Raw genomic sequence first — 23,473 nt, 5'->3', positions numbered from 1 at the left:
GATGTAAAATAACTAAAGGCATGTGTTTACCTTAAGGGATAGTCCTTTAATGGAAGAAAAAGTAATATTATAAATACGGTGGTAAATATCTGTGCAAAGTCAAAAGAGAACCCTGGGAAGGCCCTGTGGCTTTATAGAAGTACTTTTGAATTGGAGAGTACCATCTACGGTTTGGGCCGGAATCATTCAATTTTGTCATTATCCTTCAATTGTTACTACTGGTAAATATGTATGTAATATACAGACGTGTTGAAATAGGATGTAGGAGGGTTTGTAACTAAAGATTCCAGTGGATCCAGGAAAATTAATAAAGGATTATCTGTGTTAAGTATAATTGATGTATTTCTGGCAGCTTTATTTATTTTTTTGGAAGAATTTCAAACACACACAAAAGTGGAGGATGCGGTGTGTATCTCTATCTATATCCTTCTGTGTGCTAAGCATCCAATAGTTATCAAGATTTCACTTCTTCAGGCTTCATCTCCTGTTTCCTTTTTTATTCTTTGCTGATGTATTTTGAAGCAATCCCCAGACATCATGTCATTTTTGCCCTGTGTGCCTGCCTATGCACCAGAATAAATAAAAAAAGACTACGGCTATTATCCAAGTGCTGGAGATGAAGTGGTCGGGACGCTGCTGCGTGGAGCACCCCGTGTGGATGACCGATTGCCCTGCCTGTGAGAGGGGAGGTGACCGGCACCTGAGGGGCCTCTGGAGACATGGCGCTCACAGGAGGAAATCAAGGGGTGTTTGTGAGGGCTTTTGGAGAGGGAGAAATGTAGGACCTGAATCAGGATCAAGGAAATGCAGGGCATTATGAGGGAAGGACGGGTGGGGATGGTTAGATAGTTACTATCCACGGAGATTGGCCAGCGGACTAGGAGGGAGGGGTGCAGGGGGCTTTGGGCCTGGTGGCCAGAGGTTTTGTCACAGTTAGCTTGGTGATGGCGGCCCCAGAAGCTGCAGACCCTGTGTGCTGCCCGGCAGAGAGAACTGAAGGAGACAGTCCAGAGACTTCGCTTTGGGGATGACAGGAGAAGCATTTTGAAGCCAGACTTTATGTCAGGATGAAAGTTACGGAGAGGGCTGTGTTACAGATTATACTGAGGTTTTTAGAACATGATCTTAGATTTGCATTACATCATGCACTCTCCTGCTCCAAATCTTCAATAGCTTCCCATTCTACTTAGGATAACAAAATCTACTTTTCTTAGCATACCCCGCCAGGCCCTGGGCGAGCTGGCTCTGCCTACTTCCCCGCTTTACCCTCCTTCCTCACTAGCCCTCCAACACTCAACTTTTCTCAGTGCCCGGATGTGCCGAGCTCTCCATTGCCCTGGGCCTTCCGCATGCCCCTCTCTCTGCTTAGAATATGCATAGGCCTTCCTCTACTCTTCACAGACCAACTGCTACCTCTACTCTTATAGACCAGCTACTGCTCATTCTGCAGGTTCTATGTAACGGTCACTCCCTCAAACAGGTGTTCTCTGGCCTCGAAGGAAGTTAGCACCTAACAGGTATTATAGAGGTTGTTGTAAAATATTATAGAGGTGTCATGGTCTCTCCTGCCACTGTGTTCCGATGTCAGAATGCAGAAGACAATTTTTAAGTACTACACGTTGATTTGTGTGGTAGCTTGATGTCTATCTCATGACAGGGTGGTCCCCTCCACGGGGCAAGGACTCTCTCTGATCCCTGCACCTAGCGCTGTACCTGGCATGCAGCAGCCTTTCTAATAACAGCTGGTGAACGGTGACTGGTGCACGCCATGCAATCTTTAACACTCAGGTTCTTGAAAATTACTTAATGACGTAGGAAAACACTCAGGGTAGAGTGTTGGGAGGGAAAAGCTGGCTCAAACATCTACATGGGCATGGTTTTCATTTTTTTCTGTGTATGCTTTAGTTGTGTGCTCGTGCAAATGCGTCGTTTTCGCGGGCATTCCCTGTGTAATATCGTCCTCAGAATTATGTCATCAGGGCCAGATTTCGTTTTTAGAGATTTATTGTTGCTGGTATATAGAAATACATGCTTTCTACTGACAAAATTTCATATTTAAATGCATTTATTTATATTTTACTTTAACCCCATTTTCTATGCTAGGGGAGGACTTACTGAAAATGGGGTAGTTGAGTGAAGACGTGCAGGGGGTACGGGAGCAAAGCCATACAGAGCTGGAAGGAGACGGTTGGCCGATGGAACAGCACCAACAGAGGCCCTGAGGCCGACATGTGCGTGGTACGCTCACAAAAGAGGAAGAAAGCCTGTGTGGCACAGGAAGTAGTAGGAGATGAACCCAGAACATTACAAGGACAGATAATAGTCTTCTAGGTCACTGTAAGGAGCTAGGCTTTTACTCGAGATGAGACAGGTCGCATTTGGAGTGTTCTAGAGAGATGAGTAACTGCCTTATTCTTGCATGTTAACATGTTCACTCTGGCTTGTATGTGGAGAATCCCCTGCAAAGGGGTGAGGATGCAAGCAGTTATGGAGACCAGTTATGGAGACCAGTTAGGACACAGATGGAAAGTAGTAGCCGTGGGGGTGGTGAGAAAGAAGTACGGGAATTCCTGATGTTTGGTTGGAAGGCTGAACCGACCAGATTTGCTGATGGGTTGCATGAGACGCATGAGCAAAACAGGAGAGAGAGGGACTCCCAGGTTTTAGACATGAGCGACCAGCGGCTGATGTCCTTCCTGCTGCCAGGAAACTGTACAGTAGTAGTACCTGTGCATGGTTGTATGTAATAAAAACTTGTTGAATTTAATCGGCCTTCCATCTAAGTCTGTCCTTAGTTGCTTGACTGTTGGGATAAAAAATGTTTACACTGAGGCTGTGTCCACGGACCAGCAATTTCCAGGCCTAAGTTGCTTTGTCTGGTATTTTCAGAACCTTTTGTTAGTAACCTCTGCCCATCTCTGCGCTCTTCTGAGCTAAATTGACAAGCCATTCTTATGTGCATTTATTTTAATAAAAGCCTTGTCTATATTTTAGACTTTTGAAAAACACATTTAAAAAGCAGATTCACTGATCTTTGAGGAGATAACAAAAGAAAAATCCTTTTCCAGGAAGAGGTTTTAGCAATAATTTTATGTGCTGTATTTAGGAAATGTTGATAAGTAGCTCTTTGTTACTGTGATTGAGTCACTGTTTTTGATCAGCCACGTGGGGTATTTATTGAATACCCATATTAGGAATTCTGTATTCTGTGTTATCTTTGCCAGTCTGCTTTCCTGTGTTATTAATATCAGGCTACTTTGTAGGTGAACGATGGCATATTTTCTCTGCCAAACAACTGTAACTTCACAGGTCTTCCTTGGATTTTATTACACTTCATGTGAAGTTGGTTTCCAAATTCAAGAGCAATAGTTCTGCCTTGGTGCAATGCTCTTTTTTTGTTCTTTTGCTGCATTTTATAATAGTTTTGTCTCTAACTTTTGGTTTCTTCTTTTTTATATGCCAGTCATAACATGAACTTCTTGAGGTCGTGACTATGTCTTTTAGTGATATTTATATCATCTTAAGCTCACTCCTACGCACAGATGCTGAGTTACTGATTATAGATTGAATTCAATTGCGTACATTGTCCTATTAAATTTTTTTTTCAAAATTGCTTTTTTGAAAACCATTGATTATAGTGATTTTTTAAAAAGTTCTGATACTTGTTTAGAGTGAATAATTGAGAAACATTTTAGATTAAGGTTGCACAGACATACCATGAATTTTGCCCATTTTGTGATAATCAGGGCAGAATCTAAGATTCTTCCCATAAAAGGAAGAGAGCATAAGATAATCCTAATTAGATGGTGCAATAATGTCAGCCCAGAATGATACCAGGTATTTTTTCCAGAAGCATAACTAATATCCCAAAGCAAAAATACAGTCCATTCTCATTTAAAATCCCATTAGAATTATTGCAGATAAAATCTCAATGATTATAATATTTGGCATAAATTTCAACTATATTATGTTATACCTATCAGAAAATGTAAATAAAACCAATAGGTAGACTATATTGTAAAGGAAATTTATAATCTAGGAAATAAAAATTCATAGATGGAAGAGTTTCTCAAGAGTACATTATCTGGCTTATTGCCTTTATTTTATTGGTAAAAAATAGATGGCTCAACGTCGCCAAACAACTTAATGCCATATAATTACTTGATATCAACGTCAGAGGACTTTATTCTCCTAATATCTGATTTAATAATCTACCATATTAAATTGTATTTTTTTACATAATACTATATTTCACTATTTCAAGTTAACTGGTAACATTTAAGGCAAGAACGATATTCTGCTCTATTATTTTCCTTGTGTTATTTGTAGTGACTACCTGAGCTAGGTTTACTGTGCGAATTGATTGAAAACAAACAGTAACAGGGATATCTGACTAGAATCCAAAGAGACTTGCACCGGAGTGATTGAATTCGGAGGGGGAGTTATTTATAGACTGTTCTGTAAAGAGTAGATTGTGTGGAAACTTCTTTTTCTGGCGGTGTGATTGATACCTTCGTTGATCCTCCCATGAAAAAATTTAGAATGTGGGATAAAACACTTAAAAATTGCTTTGATAAATTGACAAGAAAGTTAGGATTATCGGGGGGGAGGGGAATAAAAACAGGACTGTAGAGAGATACTGGAGAAAGAACTACCAAAGCCAGTTTTCACTCTGAAGGTATTTGCTAAACCCAGATGAACTGGGAAGGCACAGGAGAAGGAACAAAGCCCAGAACCTATCCAACCCGGGGCACTAAGTACAAAGTAACCCCAAACTCCAGGCAAAGTATATGGATCATCTGGAAATATCACCGTCCCCATAATCTCCCCACCCCAATAAGGCATTAAAAAATAGTGGTCGCCTTGGCACAGGTTGAAGGGAGGACAAGTCTCTGAAGATTTTATAACCAGATTTGTTGGAAAAATATATATCCTCTGGGTGGTGTGAGAAAATTTCCAAGTAAGAATTTAGTTTAAAATGGGTTCTAGGTTGGTAGTTCCTTTATGCCGACTAGCAGAAGTTATTGCTAATGTTTTCTAGTGTAACCGACCTCCAAGCCAGTCCTCAAAGAATTGCTACAGATAAATTTCTAAGGAATGTGAGCCGGTAAAACACTGATGTGCACACATACACATGATATATAACACATACGGGAGGAAAGTTTCCAGGAACAAAAAGGTTCCAGCAAAGGGGACAAAAAACAAAACAAAAAAGAAAGAAAAAAATTAGATCAGCAAAGACTTCCAGTACTGCAATTATGAGACATATATATAATACAGGCTTTTCTCTCAATGTTATTTTAATTAATAATCTTTCACAATAATGGCTCTGCCTTTTGTATCTTTTTTTTTTACCTTATTGCGGTATTTATATATTTTTAATGGCTGCATCATATTCCAGTAATATATTTGTGTTTGCGTGTATCGGTGCATGTTTGTCCATTATATATGTGTGTGTATGTAATCAATTCCCTATTGCTTTGCATTTTAACTTTTTTTTATCTTTATATACTGTTCCGTGATGAGCGTCCTTGTTGCCAAATCTTAAATGTACAGATAATATTTTTTATTGCGGATGGGAGGAAATTCCTAGAAGTGGAATTTTGGGGTCCAGTATAATGTAAATTGTTAATACTTAGGGTATGTGCTTTATACCAGTTATGACTGATAAAATGGAAAATAAAAAATTTTGAGAATATGTACAAGATATAAGTGTGCCAGATAAATGTGGAGCAAACATTATTAGAAAAATGCACTACTTTTTGCTTTTGTGTGTGGCTGACATTGAACTCACTGCATTTAATGAAAGACAGATGTCGAGACAAATATAGAAGACACATCTTTTTTTACGATTGTCATTATTTCAGTTGTAGATGAATGAGAGAGTTTCATTTCCTTTTTTGTTGTAGTCCTCCACTGGGGTAAAAAAAAAAAAATGGGTTAGCCATTGGAGAGCTACAAGGGATGGACAGTCTGATCAGATTATAAAACAGTGATTATTTGTATCAATTATTTACCGCACATAGGATATGCGCAATCCTCAAATTACACTCTATTTATATAAAAACAGAAAAAAATGTCCCTGCTAGCTGTAATTTTGAGCGTTGATCATGCCGTGGCTCATGGTTAGCTGTCTTGGAAGACCAATTTTAATTCTGTGAGAATATTGCAAGCGTTGTTGCCTCGGGTTCCTGGGAAGTTGACTGTTGCTGGTTAAACCTAAACAGTGACTGTGCGTTTGCTGGTCAAGTTATGTAAAGCAGTCTGTGCTGCAGCATTCACATGCTTCCAGTAAGGCGCGAAGTAATGCTGTTTCTCTTCAGATGCCAGCACTGATGATTGCTGTCAGTAAGCGAACTGTTGTTACCAGGTTCTGCAACTTACATTTGGATTCTTAAGTTTGTATGGAAAGAGCCCTTTGTCTCTCCTGCTTCTCAGTCATTTGGGGGCTATTATTATACTTTGCATCTGTCATATCAATCCCTTCAAATATCTTCCTTCCAACTTTGAGAGTACTTACCATATTTCCCTGAAAATAAGACCTAGCCAGACCATCAGCTCTAATGTGTCTTTTGGAGCAAAAATTAATGTAAGTCCTGGTCTTATTTTACTATAATATAAGACCCGGTCTTATATTACATTATATTATATAATACCGGGTCTTATAGTAAAATAAAACCAGGACTTAGAAGATATAATGTAATATTGTATATAATGTATATAAGACCGGGTCTTATATAATGTAATATAAGACCCGGTCTTATATTAATTTTACTATAATAATAAGACCCGGACCTTTATAATATAAGACCAGGTCTTATATTAATTTTTGCTCCAAAAGACGCATTAAAGCTGGTGGTCTGGCTAGGTCTTATTTTCGGGGAAACAGGGTAGTAGATTTGAGTACATCTCTGAGTGTTTAGACCGTGACAGCATTTAACAATACAGTTTCTTCTGCATGAACTAATATGTGTAGGCATTAATCCTTTCCAGTGGCCTGGGCGCCACCATAGACCATTTCACAGGCAAAACAAGATGGATGGGCTCTGTCTGTTTTCAGGTTGATGCTTATCCACATCATAAATCTACCACTCAGCTGGCAAGCAATCATAGGAAGACTCCCGACGAGTCAAACATACATGTTAGGTCAACACTGAGAAGGGCTGATCTGATTAGAGGACGCCGCTGCATTCTCTCAGCCTTCGTATCAGTCTTGCTTTATTTTAACAGGAACTACTGAGCAAACAGCAATCTGAAGCTTGAGTGAAGGGAGAAACCTTATTGTCTGTTTTAATCATAGGTGATGAGCTTCCTCCACGTTCCTTTGAAACAGAAAGAGCCACCCCTATAGGAGGAGGCAGGTGGGAGAGCTGGGGCTAGTGGGAAAGGATTCTCCTGGAGAACAAAATACTCGTACTTCCTCTGTGTGCGGCCATCAGCCCCCCCACACACACTGATTTCCTTTTAAACTATTAGTTATTTAACACAGCAACAACAACAGTAAACATTACAGTGCAGCCTCTTTGGAAAGCAATCTGGCAGTTTCTCATAATGTTAAACATAGAGTTACCATATGACACAATTCACATTCTAGGTATATATTAGAGAATGGGAAGTATATGTCCACCCAAAACTTACCTGTGGATGTTTATAGTAGCATTGTTCATGATAGCCGCAAAGAAGAAATACACAAATGTTCATCAGTCGATAAATAGATAAACTAAATGTGGTATATGCATACTCTGAAATATTCAGCCATACAAAGAAATGGAGGACTGATGTATTCTGCAACGTTGATGAACTTTATAAACATTATGCTAAGTGAAAGAAACCAGTAAGGTAGGGGACTCCAGCTTACCCATGTGAGAATCTCTGAGCTAGATATACCTGACTAACCACATCTTCCCTTTTCATTGCTAAAATTAAAAACTCTTCGATGACCTCTGTGGGACTCAATGCATCTTCTGTGTTGTAAGGAGATTGTGAGACATTGTATGGGCCTCACATGATTAGACACGTGGAAATGACTTGTGAACAAGAAAAGAAGCAGCAAGGGAGGGCTGTTGGGATTTTTTACTTAAAAGGAGAAATAGGAAAAATGCTTCTGTTTGTGCTTTGGGGATTAGTACAAGGGCACTCTGCAGAGTGCCCTCCCGGAATTCCTAACCTTTTCTTGTCTTCCTACCTTTCAGGAGCCCTCACCAGTAGTTTGAGGGGAGAGGGGTCATTGCACCCACCGCCCGCATGTCAGGAGAGACGGGACACAGTAGAGTTGGTTCCAGGTCTTGCTGCTGGGACTGTATTATTAGAGAGGAAAGCGTTGTTTCTGGCCTCAGTCGAGCCCTTCATGTTTCCCCTAGAATCATTGTCCACATGGTAGTTGTATCTATACACTATTGTTTTTCTGAAGCTTCACTTACATTTTTGATCAGAGAGGCTTTTTGTGATTTGACCTGGATAACCCACTGCTGCAGTGTGTTGATTCCATGCAAAATGTGTTTCGTGTATCAAAACCACCATAAAATCAGGTTTACTGCTCCCTGTTTTCGAATTTTCCTGTATCACCCATCATCTGTGTCACTTTATTCAACCTGTGAGTTTCTTGGGAACCTAACAGGATATTCAGTACATTGTAGCATATAAAGTTGAAAAATACTTGTTTGACTACTGAACCTACCACGTGTGTGACCTTGACCAAGACACTTTGCACCCCCCACCCCCAATGAGCTTCTATTTCTTCATCTCTGTGTTCGGTGATGATATTACTGGGATATTATTAGGATGAAGTGAGACATTTTATGTAAAGGGTGCAGCACAGTGCCAGTTTCCTAGTAAATTATGTATAATAAACATGAGTCCCCTTCCCCCTTTTGACCTTCTTTCTACATATCTTGCATAATACTTGACAACTGTCTTAATTACCTACAGTACAACATTAAAGCTACCCAAGAATAAAGTATAATTCAGCAATGAAATATAGGCAAGGCATTTACTTTTCTAGTGGTGGGCATAACTAATTCATTTCTATTTGTGAGATTGTTTTTCTTACAAATATCTTAATCAGTATACTTTTTTAGGACTTTATTGAAATATGGATTTCTTACTGAGCATACTTTATGCAAGACACAAGTGCTGTTTGTTCCTAGGTGGTTTCTATTTAGAATTCACTAGGTCTGAAAAAGACATTGTCATTTTATTGTTCATTTATTTGTTTATTCATATATTCATTGAACACATATTCGCTGAGTATTTGTTACGTGCCCCAAATGATTCTAAGTAAAGGGATATATCTATGAAAAAATCATATTGTTGTTGGTTAGAGTTGAGGACCAAAGATGGTCCTTTCTCGAAAGGGGCTTGTTGCCTGAATTTTCTTGCCAGATCCAATAAGCAAGCTTACCCGTAAGCAATAGGATATCATCACCGGGACTGGTTGGCTTGATTTGGCTGTAACTGGAAGTTACTTGAGGGTAAGATAATTATTATAGTTATTTTACCTTTGTTTTCTTCTTAATTTAGTCCCAAACCCTAAGCTTATGTATAGTCCCTTGTTACAAGTTTGGTTGGTGGTCGTGGTAGCAGCAGCAACAGCATTAAGTCATGATTATAACTTGTGCTTTAAGAAGAGGCACTAGCTAAGAACTGACTCTAAAAGAAAACCTCTGGCAAGGTGAAAGCTGTGAATTCAGGGAACTCTCAGACCATTCTGCTGGCTCTTAGAATCAATTAAAGACCCCGTTTATTGATGCAATCAGGAAGTCCGCATTTATTGTACCGAATGCATTCTCATAATCCTTGGAAGTATTTATGAAGCAAAGTTTGCTGTAAGAAATTCACCTTCACTGTGGTTCTTTTGTGTGTGGGAAGGCCATCTTTCAATCCAAAACTCATTAAAAATGTCAGATGAGGCATATTGCTTCTGTGGCTCAACAAACGCGACCATCGAATTCTATACTATTTTCATCTCAGTACTTGGCACAAAACATTCATAATTTTAACATTGATACATTTAATATTATTTTTAATTGAAAAATGAAGAGTAGAGAAAGACGAATTTTATTCTGTCATGCTGTAAGTGTTCTCAGCAGCTCTCTAAATGTTTCATTGCAACAATAGTGCCTCCAAAAGAAGACAGACCTGTTTTAATTGGTCTGCTTGATGATACAGACTTGTACAAAGTTGCCTAAGGTAGAAAGAATGACATTCTTTTTTTAAATTGGGACTTTTTGTTTTTAAATTTATGTTCCAGTGATGTGTGAGTGTGTGTGTGTGTGTGTGTGTGTGTGTGTGAGTGTGTATGTGTGATCAGTTAGATCCTTAACTGCCTGGTAATCTTCAAGGGAAAAGTAGACAACCCTTTATATTTTCGATGTACTGAGTGTCAGAGATGGTGCTGAATGCCCTAGAGTACATTATCTTAAACGTCAATACAAGTCTTTGAGTTTATTTCAGTCTGTTTCTTTATAAATGGGAAAGCTGAGGCTCAGAGAATTTAAATAATTATTATCACACTTACAATGTTTAGTAGCAGATCTGGGGCCTGGCACAGATCTTTTTGATCCTTCTCACTGAACCATTTGTCCTCTCAGGGAGAACCTTTGTTTCCTTTTTTTTTTTTTTCTGAGGCCTTGATTTTCTATTTCTGTTCTATTAAAATGACTAGATTCATTACAAACTACATCAAATTCTAGTCGGGAGAACCAAGGAATAAATAAGTGTAGAAGCTAATTATGTAGAAGTAAATGGATTCTAAAAGCAGCACTAACAGATGCTGTCATCTCCGTCGGTACTGGGTGGCCTTGGTGCCTCTTGCCGGTCATCTGAGAGAGCCTGTCACACCATGTCCTCATTTTTAGAAACAGGAAACAGTACTGGGGCATTTCTTCCCCTCCCTTCTGCGTGATACATATTCTCCTTGTGATACTACTGTCAGTTTCCTTTTCTTTCCAACCATCTGTCATCATCTGGCGTTTTCTCTGGTGCCTGTCCCCTGGCCTGTGACAGCTGAGATTAGACTGGAAGCATGATGAATGACCGGCAGGGCACTGCCCTGGCCCACTCTGTGCTCTTCTCAGGATTGACTAGCCTGTTTCGTAGGACCGTTTATGACAGCTGCTCCCGGGGTACTTGATTACCAAGGCATGTGAGGAGCGGCGAGTTTGGTTTCTCACCCAGAATACTGAAGTGCTAGAAGAAATCTCAGAGGACAGAGACTCAGAGACCTGCAGGCTTTAACCACCGCCCTTACTTTTGGTTCTGACAGCTCGATTTTCAAGAATAGGTTCACTGGGTTGGTGGTCTTGATTGCTCATTGAGTAAGCTAGGTTTGAACTTGTGGTCTGTGAAGAGGAAAGCACACCAAATGCAGGGGAGATGGCATTTGGTGGCGGTACTGGAAGAGTCCATGAGGTTCCTGTATGTGGGAATTTGGTTGGGGGCTGGGATAGGGTGGGTGGGTGTGGGAGGGGGTGTCTCTTTTTTCGTATCTCTGCCCAAGCTTTACTTTTTATTTAGTTTAAACCCATTATGCAAATCAGTAATCGTCTGTCTGAAGCTAATAGAGGTTTAGAACAAATGATTGGAGCTAGGTTTATCATGTCTGTATCTAATTATCAAGTACCTAAAATCACAGACCGTCAGAAGTTTTAGAAACCATTGGAGATCATGTGGTTCTTAAGAGATATACTCACATCGAGTCGATTAAGATTTACATATTTCATGGTAAATTACTTATGTTGTTCCTGGAGTACTGAATGTAACTTGGTGTCTTCTATACCCACACACACACACACACACACACATGTTTCCTTGGTGATTTAATTGTGTCTCGATTTTGTGATCTTAGGAAGAGAAGTGTTGATAAAGAAGACATTTACTCGGGCTTTTCTTTCTGTCTGTATCCATACCATACGACCTCTCGAGGAGGAGTCTTATTAAAGGAGCAGATTTGTGGTAGTCTTGACGCTGCCTTTTTAAATCAGCAAAACCTCTGACTTGGCAGGACACTAACATCTCTGATGCAAATATCGTACCATAAAAAGGATTTTTTTTGTAATGAGTAAAAACAGCTCATGATTTTTAATTAAGAGCTGTACATGCCATTATATTTTCTGTTTTTCTTCAGATGAACCGTGTTCTGATTTGTTAGTAGAAACAACTAATCCAAATGGGATTTGTCTAGACTCTGAGGCCTCTGGGAAGTCTTGATCTGGGCTATGGATTTCTGAAGCTTCACATGTTTCTATCAGTCAATTTCCAAGATGCCTCAGAGACCATTAAGATAGATAATAAATCAGGTGAGATTTAGTTGTGTTTGGTATCATGCAAAGAGCTATAATTAGAAAGAAAATGTTTAATTTAGAAAAATAAATGAAATATTCTAAGTGTAGCTTGTTAAGGCTTTGAGGAAGTCCCTTGTATGGCGTGTATCTTTCCTGTCAGGATTCTGAAACTGTTAAGAAATAACACAAGTAAAGGTAAATGGAAGGTGAAATACCACTTTTATATTGATATAAGCTAGATTGAATGATGTTTAGCCTAGTTTGAGAGCCAAGTGAGTTTGTTAAATGAACATCCAAATTAAACAAATTTACTCACCACTCACAGAAGGTGTTGGACCACTTTGACCTTTTCTGACAAGGCAGGAACTTCATCGCTAAGCTTAGCAAGACAACACTTATTATCTGCAGGCATTCTGGTTTCTAAAGTGGAATAAGGGCTCTCTGAAGCATGCATGCCCAGCTTTTTCTCCTCAGTTTTACCAAAGGAGATACTTCACTCACTGCAGTGAGTAAAAGATGGAGAGAGGTCAGGGATTACATGAATTGAACTTCATGTTAGTGGAAGGAAACATGAGGAGTGGGGCTGGGGGAGGCATTTCTCCCAGCATCCTAAGATACGTATGTTTTCACATCCTGCACTCTGAAATTAGGATGTATCTCACATCAATGGCATCTTAATAGCTGTCGACCGCAAGGCAGCCATGATAAGTTGTTTCTGCCTCGCTTTGTGGGAGCTGAGTAGTTAGGCCTCTTACCGTGAGCCTTCAACATTTCAGTTAATGAACCTCTTAAGGACCATTTGAGGAAAGAGTATGAGTCTTGGTTGGTTTAGGAACATGTTTTCATTAAACCTTTGGATAGCATAAACTTTGAAGAAGAATGCGTATCAGCTACTTGAAATAAAATGCTGGATACACTCCTTTGAGAAACTCACTCGCTGACTGACACTCCTTAGAAACATGGATATTGACAACTTCTGAATCACTCAGAAGAGCAGGACTCTGGATATTACGTGGTTTTAAGAATATGTTAACCAATTTTTCTTATATGTCCTTACTAAATGTGTATGCAAGATACATGGTAAACATTTATTTATTTAAAAAGGAGCTTTTTAGTAAGAGAAAACAAAGATTCTAAGTAACAAAGAAGCATTGTACAGTTTGATTAGCAGGATTTTCTTCCTTAGTGTTACGTAAAACAGTAGTGTAGCTTACATTTAGTGGGGTCTTAGATTTGACTTAATATGATCGGTTAGGTTTCTATGAGTGTCTACTCCAACCTTACTGCCCTGGACAACTTTGAATGACACTTCTTCCTTCCCCTGAAAGTTTCACATGCCATGCTGCCCGAGATAGACACTGGTGATGAGCAATCAAACACGGAATCTTAACTGAGTTATACTCTTGCACTCTTTGTGTAAATATGCTGTTTATTCTCGCTGTGCTTCCATCTCATTGCTCCAGGGATAGAATGCTAGTTCATAGTTTACTTAATGAGGAAGACCAGCTCAAGTCATTCCAAATAGTTTTGTAGATATTGAGGGCAATTGTTTTCAAAAGTGGTCCTACTTATGCCAGTATAACAGTTATCCAGATGTGCTCAGTTTATTCCTTCGTAATAGTTCTAATAAACTAAATGTCTCTATTTTTTCTTTTTTCTGAAAGGGGGTCCTGATGACAACTTAATCGAAGGTGGAGGAACCAAATTTGTCTGCAAACCTGGAGCCAGAAATATTACTGTCATATTCCATCCATTACTAAGGTAAGTCAAATCCTATATACTTACTGAAGATCAATATTTTAATTATCTATGCTCATGTACTAAATGCTAATAGGTCAGTCCACATTGGGAGAAGTCACAAAAATAACTCATTCCATGTTCTAGGGCCTCGCTATCCAAGTTAGTCAATAGAACAAATAATGTCAACTCCACTAAGGAGATACTTTTTCTCAGGAGTAATACTCCATAAATACTTCAGATTTTCTTTCCTACTCCGTCTTCCCGTCCCTCTCCCTGTCCTTCCTTTCCCCTCCTTATGTATGTCAGGGGTTGGCAAACTATGACCTATGGCAGAAATCTAGCCTGTCACCTGTTTTTGTAAATAAATTTTATTGACACAAAGTCATGCTCATCCGTGTATGTATTGCCATAGCCGCTTTTGTGCTGCAATTTCAGAGTTGAATACGTGTTTGCAACAGAACTCATATGGCGCACAAAGCCTAAAATACTTATTGTCTGGCCCTTGACAGGAAAAAAATTATAGACCCATGATCTGTTCACTAATTTACACTAATGACTCAGATAACTTTTGAGAATCGGCAGGACTCTGAACAAATATGATTTTCAAAAACTGGAAGACATCAATCAAATATATGGTTTTATTTATTGAAGGGTAACTTGGCGGTGACTAGAATGACATCAGTTCTAATGCTCAGTTTATTGTGATGTTATGATTGTAAGAAAATAAAAATCCGTGCTACTTCCATTTAAAAAACTTCTAAGCCCTAAATACCTTTAAAAAGGTACTTTTTGGGGTGGGGGGAAGGGGGTTTGTTTAATGGATCTAAAATTTCAGTTTTGCAAGATGAAAAGTTCTAGAGATCTGTTATACAGCAATGTGCATATAATTAACACTTCTGAGCTGTAAGATGGAAAGGGTGGTCATTTATGTGTTTTTGACCACAGTAAAAAAGGGTGCTTTTTGGACACAGATACCCAGTACAATATTACTTGCATATTTTCTTCAGGATGAACCAGTATATACTTTTGCTGCATTGTCATATAATGGACCTGAAACCCTTGGGGTCATTACAAGTCGTACACTTCATATCGTCACATCAACTTTCTCAGATAACTCATATATCTGAGGCATTTGGATTAACAGTTAAACAGATGCTACTGAATTGGTCAGAGATAATACTGTATGTACTTTTCCCAAACAGAAGCAGTTTATTACTGGAATTATCCTGCTATCTCATTAGCCAAGAGTTACTAAATTGATATCATTAGAACTAATTCAATTGTAATCTCTTAACCAGTTTTTAAAATTGTATTGGAATACTTTACTCAATTAGGTTTAAGTGCAAAAACACAAATATATAAATTAAATAACAGCAACAGTCACTTTCACACAATAAAAAATAAGAGCTTTTTAAAAAAATGTTATTAACCTTAAAAGTATCTGTTTTAGCAAATTTTTGTAGCAAGTAAATTTATGTAATTTAAGAATCGTGGAATTAAGAGAATTAAGACTATTCCTCTAAATTTAGTCGATTTTATATATGTATGAAATAGGTTAATTGCAACATGCAGAATTTCTAAATTAAATAACAATACTCATATATATCAACTGACTTTGGTAATTAGTTTAGCACTCCCTCTCTTCTCCAATTACAATTGATTTCTCCTCGGTTAGTGTTGTTAATTGTTAGGAAAATGGGAAAATACCTAAATCATTATAGACATCTTCTAACCTAGACTTAACTCCATGGTTTACTACTAAGTTATGTTCTGGCTTGGATAAATGGAATCCTTAAGCTTACATTTGTTCTAAGTATAGAAGAAACAACCCTTTGGATATTTTTTGGCAGTGTTGTCAATAACCACTTTTCAAGAAATTTTTTCCCATAATCTTTTTTTATCTTTTTAATGTGAACTTAATTGAATGGAAAAATATATATATATACTATATCACACTTACTAAAATACACTTCTGATAAAATACTGGTAGAATGTAATATATTAAACAATTCTTGACAATTATTCGTTAGTATTATATTTACTCTGCTTTTCTAGAGTTATTTACAGTAAAGCTTGATGATAATCTTACTAGTTTTACTTACTTGTTTGGTCTCTCTTTTCATTCAGAATTTTAATTTATTATTGATTAGAATTGGAGAAAGTTTTCTTGTACTACTTAAATAGTTTATCATTCATTCATTCTCTGTGTAACTCTTAATGGAAGTCACAAAAATATGGTCTGCAAGGTAAATTAATTCCTTTCTAAGCAGGTGGTTCATTACAGACTTTAAATTAACCTTTGGCTCAAATTGTAACCTATCTTCTCAAGCCCATTATAGAGTTTTAGCTCTATAATGGCTTATGGGCTTATGGAACTTCAAATGAATAAAATCTTTTAATGTATATTTTTTTAATTTTAGTTTTTATACTTCAGCATTTGCTGATTATTGGATTTATTATTTCTTGTAAAGTTTGGAAGTTTAGTTTTGGTAATGAGAAAAATCACTGTGTGTTATACTAGTATATTTCATTTCTACTATTAGCAATTAAAATTTTTCTCATTTCTCCTGTAGTAATCTACTTATTTCTACTCAATAAATGAAATGTTTTTTGACTACTTGCGGTGTGCCTTTCGCCTTCGCTAAGTTAGATGTGGACTCTTGTTCAGTTACTCTTATTTTTATGGGATTATTTAAATAGGTATAGATCTATTTTTTTGTCCTTTGCTCCTTGCCTTTCTACCATGCTCGTTCAAAGTGAATGTGATTTCACATTTTATTATTTAAAGATAATATCACAGCAGGAAAGACAGTGGAAAAGAATGGAAAGATAGGAAAAAGCACAGGATTGGAAATTGAAAATGAAAACCAGAACAAGTTATATAGGTTCAAATCTAGGTTCCTTCACTTTTACTCACTGATTATTTATTGAACTCTGATTCTATGCCAGGGTCTGGGGAAACACAAAAATAAGATCAGATCCTTGCCTGAAGGCACTCACTGGTGGCTGCCTGCATGGCAAAATTAGGAAGCTGGAAAACATCAGTTATTGAAGAGATGCTGATCAATGGGCTGTTCTAGTAGATAAGATTATACATAGTATATAAACCAGTACCGCCTCTCTTGGAACAAGTTTGACATTATTGAGTGGTCACATATCCTGTTACCTAGTTCTTCCCCTCCAAATGTGTGTCTACTTGTATGGAACGAATCACATTCTTCTCCTACTCCGATTTTCCAAATTCCTTTTCTGATGGCTTGTAATAATTATTCTTTCTTTGTAACTCACATTGTATTCAAAAAATGAGTTCAGGAGTAACTTATTACAAGCGGACTTTTATCACAAGCCAACACTATTCACACTTTATGTCATTGTTTTCTTCAACTCTCTTAATGAACTCTCAAAATATTTTTCATGAAGAAACCCTTTTAAGTGTGCAGGGCCTTCACTTTCCTTTGCTACTCTTGTATGTCTAGAAACCCTTGCAGTGTGTCTTCCAGAAACTGTGACTATGGCTTTCACACACTTCATTTATTAAGAATGTTCTTTTCGTAATTTTTATTCAACTTGCAGTGCTTTCTTTGTAGCCTAAAGGTTTTCCCTATTGGAAACTCTGAACCACCTGCGAAGAACACCACACAGCAGATAACCATTATGCTGTTCTCAGCAGTCTTTATACTATCTTTCCATAAATTTATTTTACAAGGTCTTCAGATCTAGTAACCTGGCAAACTTATTTTTTACTCTTGCAACTGCTGCCGTCTCATCGTGAGGAAATCACGCAGAGTTTTGGAAGCAAATATACTGACTTCCAGTTTGTTCACTACCTTGGCCCCTTGATTTGTGTATTTAATGTTTTCCCTTAGTATTTTCTCTTTTTGGCTAACAAATCAGGAAATTTTATCTTAGAAAATGCAGTTTTAGAAAGAGGAAATAGAGTATTATCCTTGTTTCTCTCTTAGCCTAAAAATGTATTGTGTGCAATTAAACCCTTAATGTAAGCTTTGGATGATAAGAGGTCATCTGATTAAGTTTTCAGACTGTGGATCTAAATGAACAAAAACATTGTAATAAGTTTTTAGCCGTGCCTGAGTAAATTCTAAAATACTTTCACGAAAATATAGACCCTGAAAATGATAGGTCTAATGCTTCTTTACCCCCCACCGACATGTTGACTGTTTTTCTGTTTTCTTTGAAAACATGGAAGAGGAACGGATGGATTCACCTTATAAATGGAATTTATTTTATAGGCCTTACATTTGGGGAACAGAAGGGAGAAATGTGAATGTTGAAATTTGAATGACGTAGTTCTCTTTAGCCTAAATCAGGCGTGAATTTAGATTATTTTGCAGAAAGTATTATTCTTGAATTATTATATGATGGTAATTGTAAATCATGATCTAAATATAAAGATAAAAAAAGTGTACTTCATTGACCAATGAAGTACATTTTATTGAGGTATTAACCACAGTTTGACATAGTGTAACACTTTTTAATTACAATTAATATATAATCTAGCCCTTTCAGGAAATTTGAACTTATTTTGTGGAGTTTGGAGAATTTATTTTTCCCTTGTTTAAAATTCATTTTTCTTTATTCTCTAAAAGACTGAAAACAGAGACTATATTGTGCCTTAGATTTGTTAGTACAGTTCCTTCATGTTGCAGAAAATGGTTGATAACAACAATTATTTCTTTAAGAATCTAAATTTTTGCAGCATCTAACTAAAGTATTCAGAAAATACTCGAATCCTTGCTCTATCCATCTATCTGTCTATCTATCTATCTATCTATCTATCTATCTATCTATCTATCTATCTATCTATCTATCTATGCATTCTGGGCCAATAAGGCAATTGGTAAGCAGTGTTACTAATGAAACAATGTCATATATTCGTCTCTACTGCTCTCACCATCTCACAACTGTTGGCTTCTGGTTTCAAAGGTGGAATCATCGTTGATAGGTGGTGGGGTTTCATGCAGTCCATCATGGCTTGAGAAACAAAAATTCCACGTCTTTAGAGTTAGGCAAGATCAGGAATAAGAACACATGAATCCAAGGAAGCCTTTTCACCGTGTCCTTCCTTGGCCTCTTCGGCTTCTAAGGATCTGAGCCCTGTTGGATTAGGGTCTCACTCTTATGACCTCATTTAGCGCTAAGTACCCACTGTGGAGAATGTACATTACATTTTGCAGTTAGAACACATTTGGGAAATGAATTTAGTAAATGATTTACTTAATCATTCTTTCAGCAGCCATTGTGTGGAGCCATTGTTTCAAGGGAAAGGCGTTTTGTGTACTCATACAGCATGACAGAGAGGACAGACCACTGAAAGTGGGTTGGGTGTGTGTCGGGGCGGGGGGGAGGTGACCACATTTTAATGTTTGATGTTGGCCAAATCACTGTGAGTCTTAGTTTCCATATCTGTGAAATAAAAGACTTGGTTGATATGACTTTTGCATTTTACTTTTCAAGTTTTGTAATTCTTTGACTTGGCAATACTTTATAATATTTAGGGACACCAAAGGCTTGACCTTTTAACATTTAAAAGTCCAATTGGCCAAGTGTTGTTTCTTTTGCTTATTTGCTTCAACTACCTCTGAAAAGGCATTTTGCTCTTTAGGGTAATGAGCACTTTGCATATATGAAGTGTGTTTCCTCGGAGACAATTGAAGAACAGATGTTTGTAGTCTTGGGGTCACTTGGCAGAGGTAGGAGGCTGGAGACATAGTGGATGATGGTGCCATTTCATGTTGCAAAAATGTCACTGATGCTTACACTGTTGAACACAACTTGAATATTGAATACCCAGGCTGTCAGCATTCTTCACTATTTATTATCAACCATACTTCATTAAAATCAGACAGCAATTAGGCTTACTGGGGAGAACAAAAAATGAAATATTTATTGGTCAGTGAGGAGCAGGCTGGCATTTAGGTCAGTAGGGAGATGAAATTTTCTTGGCAACTTGGGCTTCGGTGATTGACAGCCCCTCTTGGGTTGCCTGTGTGCCTTTCAAGGCACATAGCTATAAGCAAAACAAGCAATTGTAACCATACCATCATCATCTTTGTCTCTAATGATAGAGAAGTATATCTTCTAACAGTTATCTCGTCAGATGTAGAAACTACCAGTTAGTAGCATACAGGGTGCTGTTTCAAAGTTACTCGTGGGTCGGTCGTGGAATAGCTTTGAAATGCCTCTGTTTGTTAGGAAGTGCTCAACATTAGGGGGTCAGGAAGTGGCTGACACCAAAGCTGGAGGAGTGAAAGGCTCCAACACTGAGTATGCCAATAACATAGCAGGTGATGTTTCTAAAACTGATAGTCCAAAGTAAACCACCTCAGGGATTAACGTTTTTTATTTTATAGTTTTGTTTTTATTCATTATTGTACTTACAATTTCACATGTTGACAATGCTGGCAGATCAAAGGCATACAAAATTCACAGTTCTAATTAAGCACAATAAAAATCCATTCCCTCATGCATTTAACCAAATTTATTGAGCCCTTACTTTGTGCCAGCTCTTTCCATCTAGCGACTAACAAGTCTGTCTGCGTGGAATTTAGTCTGGTGGAAAAGCCAGACAATAAAACGTCAATGAATACACCTGGGAAACAGTATCGGGTTTTATGAAGTATTTTATGAAGAGCAACAGAGAAGTTGAGGAATTCTATGGCTGGTGGTGCTTGTGGTGGGCGGTGCTATTTTTAGGTAGAGTGAACTGGGAAGGCCTTTCTGAGAACATTCGATTACACTTGAAAGTGAAGTGCAAGAGGAAGACATGTGAATTTCTGGGGGAGAAAGACCTGGGCAGAGGAAATGGAAAATGTGAAAGAAGAAAATGAATAGGGTCAGTGAGCAGCGAGCAGACTAACTCGAAAGGCGGGGGGAGGCTGTGGTTCTAGAGTACATACTGGGGCCTATGAGTAGGGAGCTTGTACACAGGCTCCTCAAGGCAAACCATTCTACTTTTTGTTTAAACAACAAGGAGGACATTATATTTAGATTTGCAAGAAACTTTGGGAACTAGATCTGAAGCTTCCAGCAGCTCTAAAGGCTTAGAGAGAGCCTCGTATAATGGCTGTCAGGAAAAGCTGTTTTCTAAGACTTTGTCGTACTAGATTTGGGACACTCAGGAAGCCCTGTTTTTAGCACTACTGTAATTAGTATATTGAAAATCCCATCTTTCATAACTATTATGTGTCCTAAAATGGAAAATAAATCTTTGATATAGCCCATGTATACAGTAACATCCAAAGGATACTAAGCAAATGTTGTTATGCCATTAGCCTATCCAGATGTTGTTAAGGAGTGATCCTGGGAGACATCTGAGAGTTTTAAGGAGTAATTGTGGCTGAACAAGAGATTATTGTTTTTTTTCTTAAAGAAGTAGTATGGTTTCCTGGGTTGCTTTCAGAAGACTTGTTGTTTTGTTGTTGTGTAATAAGCTTTGTCAACAAGTCTAATTTTTTTTTTATAGAAAAGAATTCTGGGGTAATCACTTAACTACATATGAATTTTATATATACATATATATATAATATGTATATATAATTTTATATATGTATATATAAAATCTATCTCTTAGTCTAAACCAGATCTAGAGCAAAGGGTCTTTGCAACTTTTTCTGGCACTAGCTCTTGCTTATAAATGAATAAATTGGTAAGACCATTTTAGGTCTTCAGAACTCCAAATCTGCATTCCTGTAACATCCTGGATTGCTGCCATTCAGTGATCTTTCTTTTCTTCCTTAACATTACTTCCACAGTGAAGGGAAGGTAGTGGTTCCTGTGTATCTTCTATATGAATGGGGTACCCAGTAAATATTTGTTTAAAGAATTAATTGGCAACTTATATGGGAGTGCTTAGCAAATATTTGTTATTTTGAAGTTAACTTTTTTCATCAGATATTAATAAAAATAGAAAGGAAATTTATTTTTCTTTAGTAATGATGTTAAAATCGAACAATCTTTCATACCTAAGAAATGGTATACTAGATTTTTTTACATCTTTTTTACTTCTGTCATAACTAGAAAGTATGTCATAGGATAAAATACAGAAATATAAAGGTGAATTTAGAAATTTACGGTTTTTAATGCCATGGATCCTAAACTATGACTTTTGACAGGTAAAACAAAATATGAGGCTATTTATTAGAACTTTAGATACCTGCTCTTTTCACCTTTTCTTTCTCTTATTATTCCATTAAAAGCTTATGGTTGCATAAAGTACTTTTATCATTCTTTCATGTATATAGTGGAATACCCTTCTAAGATGATAAAATCCTTTCTAATAGAAGAAACCTTGCTTCAGAAGCTTTCTTATTTAGCCTCTTGTTCTGTTTCTATTAGATTTTCACTTTTATTTTAAATGTAGCCCCTGGATCATTTCTTGAATGTGTGTGTGTGTTTGTGTGTGTGTGTGTGTGTGTGATTTAGTTTGAAAGAGGGAGAGTTTGATTATTTAGAGTAAGCATGGCTGTCACAAGCTGAAATAATTATTCTTTATTTCTTTTCCCAATATCTTTATCTTTGAGAAATGGACAAAAGTTGTCCCACCCTGTCAGTTTGATGTGTGCATTGGTATTTGGAGGAATATTATTTTGAGCGTTCACAGGTATGTTATATTTTTATACCGATACATGTTCTTAATGAGCTAAAGCTTATATAGACATTTTGAAAGATGCTGGTGATTAGATAGTCTAGAAAATAACATTGTAGATCATACATTATTCATGCATGGGAAGAAATGTGGCTACCCTGTTGCATTTTTATGAAGCACGTTTTTTCTCCTGTCCTTGGAATTATGAAAAATAATGCAGTTTTCAGGCTCTCTGACCTATGAAGGCCTGTGAAGCACTTGAGTGATGGTATGTTTTAGATTTCAAACCCCACATTTGAGTAACTGCTTTTGAATTTATATTACACATGTTAAATGCTTTTAATCTTGAAACTGACTAAGTTTTGGAGATTAAAAAATTAGGGATAATCTAGAAAAAAAAACCCACTTTTTTTTTCCTTTTGTATTTGTATTTTCAAAATATGATGTGTGATATATGGCTGAACACTGATTGCAACTAACCGGCAATTTTTTACTACCCAGTGAAATGGAGAGCCAGTCAAGACTCCAACCCACATATCAATGCACATCTCAACTACAGTAGCCAAAGAGGTTAGACATGCCAGTCTAGTTAGCAGAAACCTACGGGCCCTTCCTTATGAGAAACAGTAGGAAGAACCAAAATGTTAGCGGAAAACAGAAGATTTGATATCTATTTTCAAATACATAAAGAGATAAAGCAGTTTTGTTTTCTTGTTATTCCATAAATATGGATTAGAACTAGTTTGTTGGATGTTAGAGATTCAACTCCACATAATGAGAACTTTTAAATGAATAAAGCAACCCCCGAATCGGAAAGCTTTCCTTGGAAGAAAGTATCCTTCCTGGA

General features: G+C 37.4%; 1 protein-coding gene across 2 annotated transcripts in view; it reads left to right on the top strand.

Moving 5' to 3' along the window:
• EXOC4 (exocyst complex component 4) overlaps positions 1-23,473 on the top strand; it is a 634,133-nt gene that overhangs the window by 263,334 nt on the left and 347,326 nt on the right. For both annotated transcript variants that reach the window (XM_033099157.1, XM_033099158.1), the window contains exon 10: positions 13,946-14,042. In XM_033099157.1, coding sequence (XP_032955048.1) covers positions 13,946-14,042 — 97 coding nt within the window. The remainder of the gene's footprint in view (positions 1-13,945; positions 14,043-23,473) is intronic.

This window comes from Rhinolophus ferrumequinum, chromosome 26 (genome assembly GCF_004115265.2).
Source record: "Rhinolophus ferrumequinum isolate MPI-CBG mRhiFer1 chromosome 26, mRhiFer1_v1.p, whole genome shotgun sequence".
Taxonomy (NCBI): domain Eukaryota; kingdom Metazoa; phylum Chordata; class Mammalia; order Chiroptera; family Rhinolophidae; genus Rhinolophus; species Rhinolophus ferrumequinum.
The sequence above is the reverse complement of the archived record's forward strand: the minus strand, read 5'-3'. Positions and strand labels throughout refer to the sequence as shown.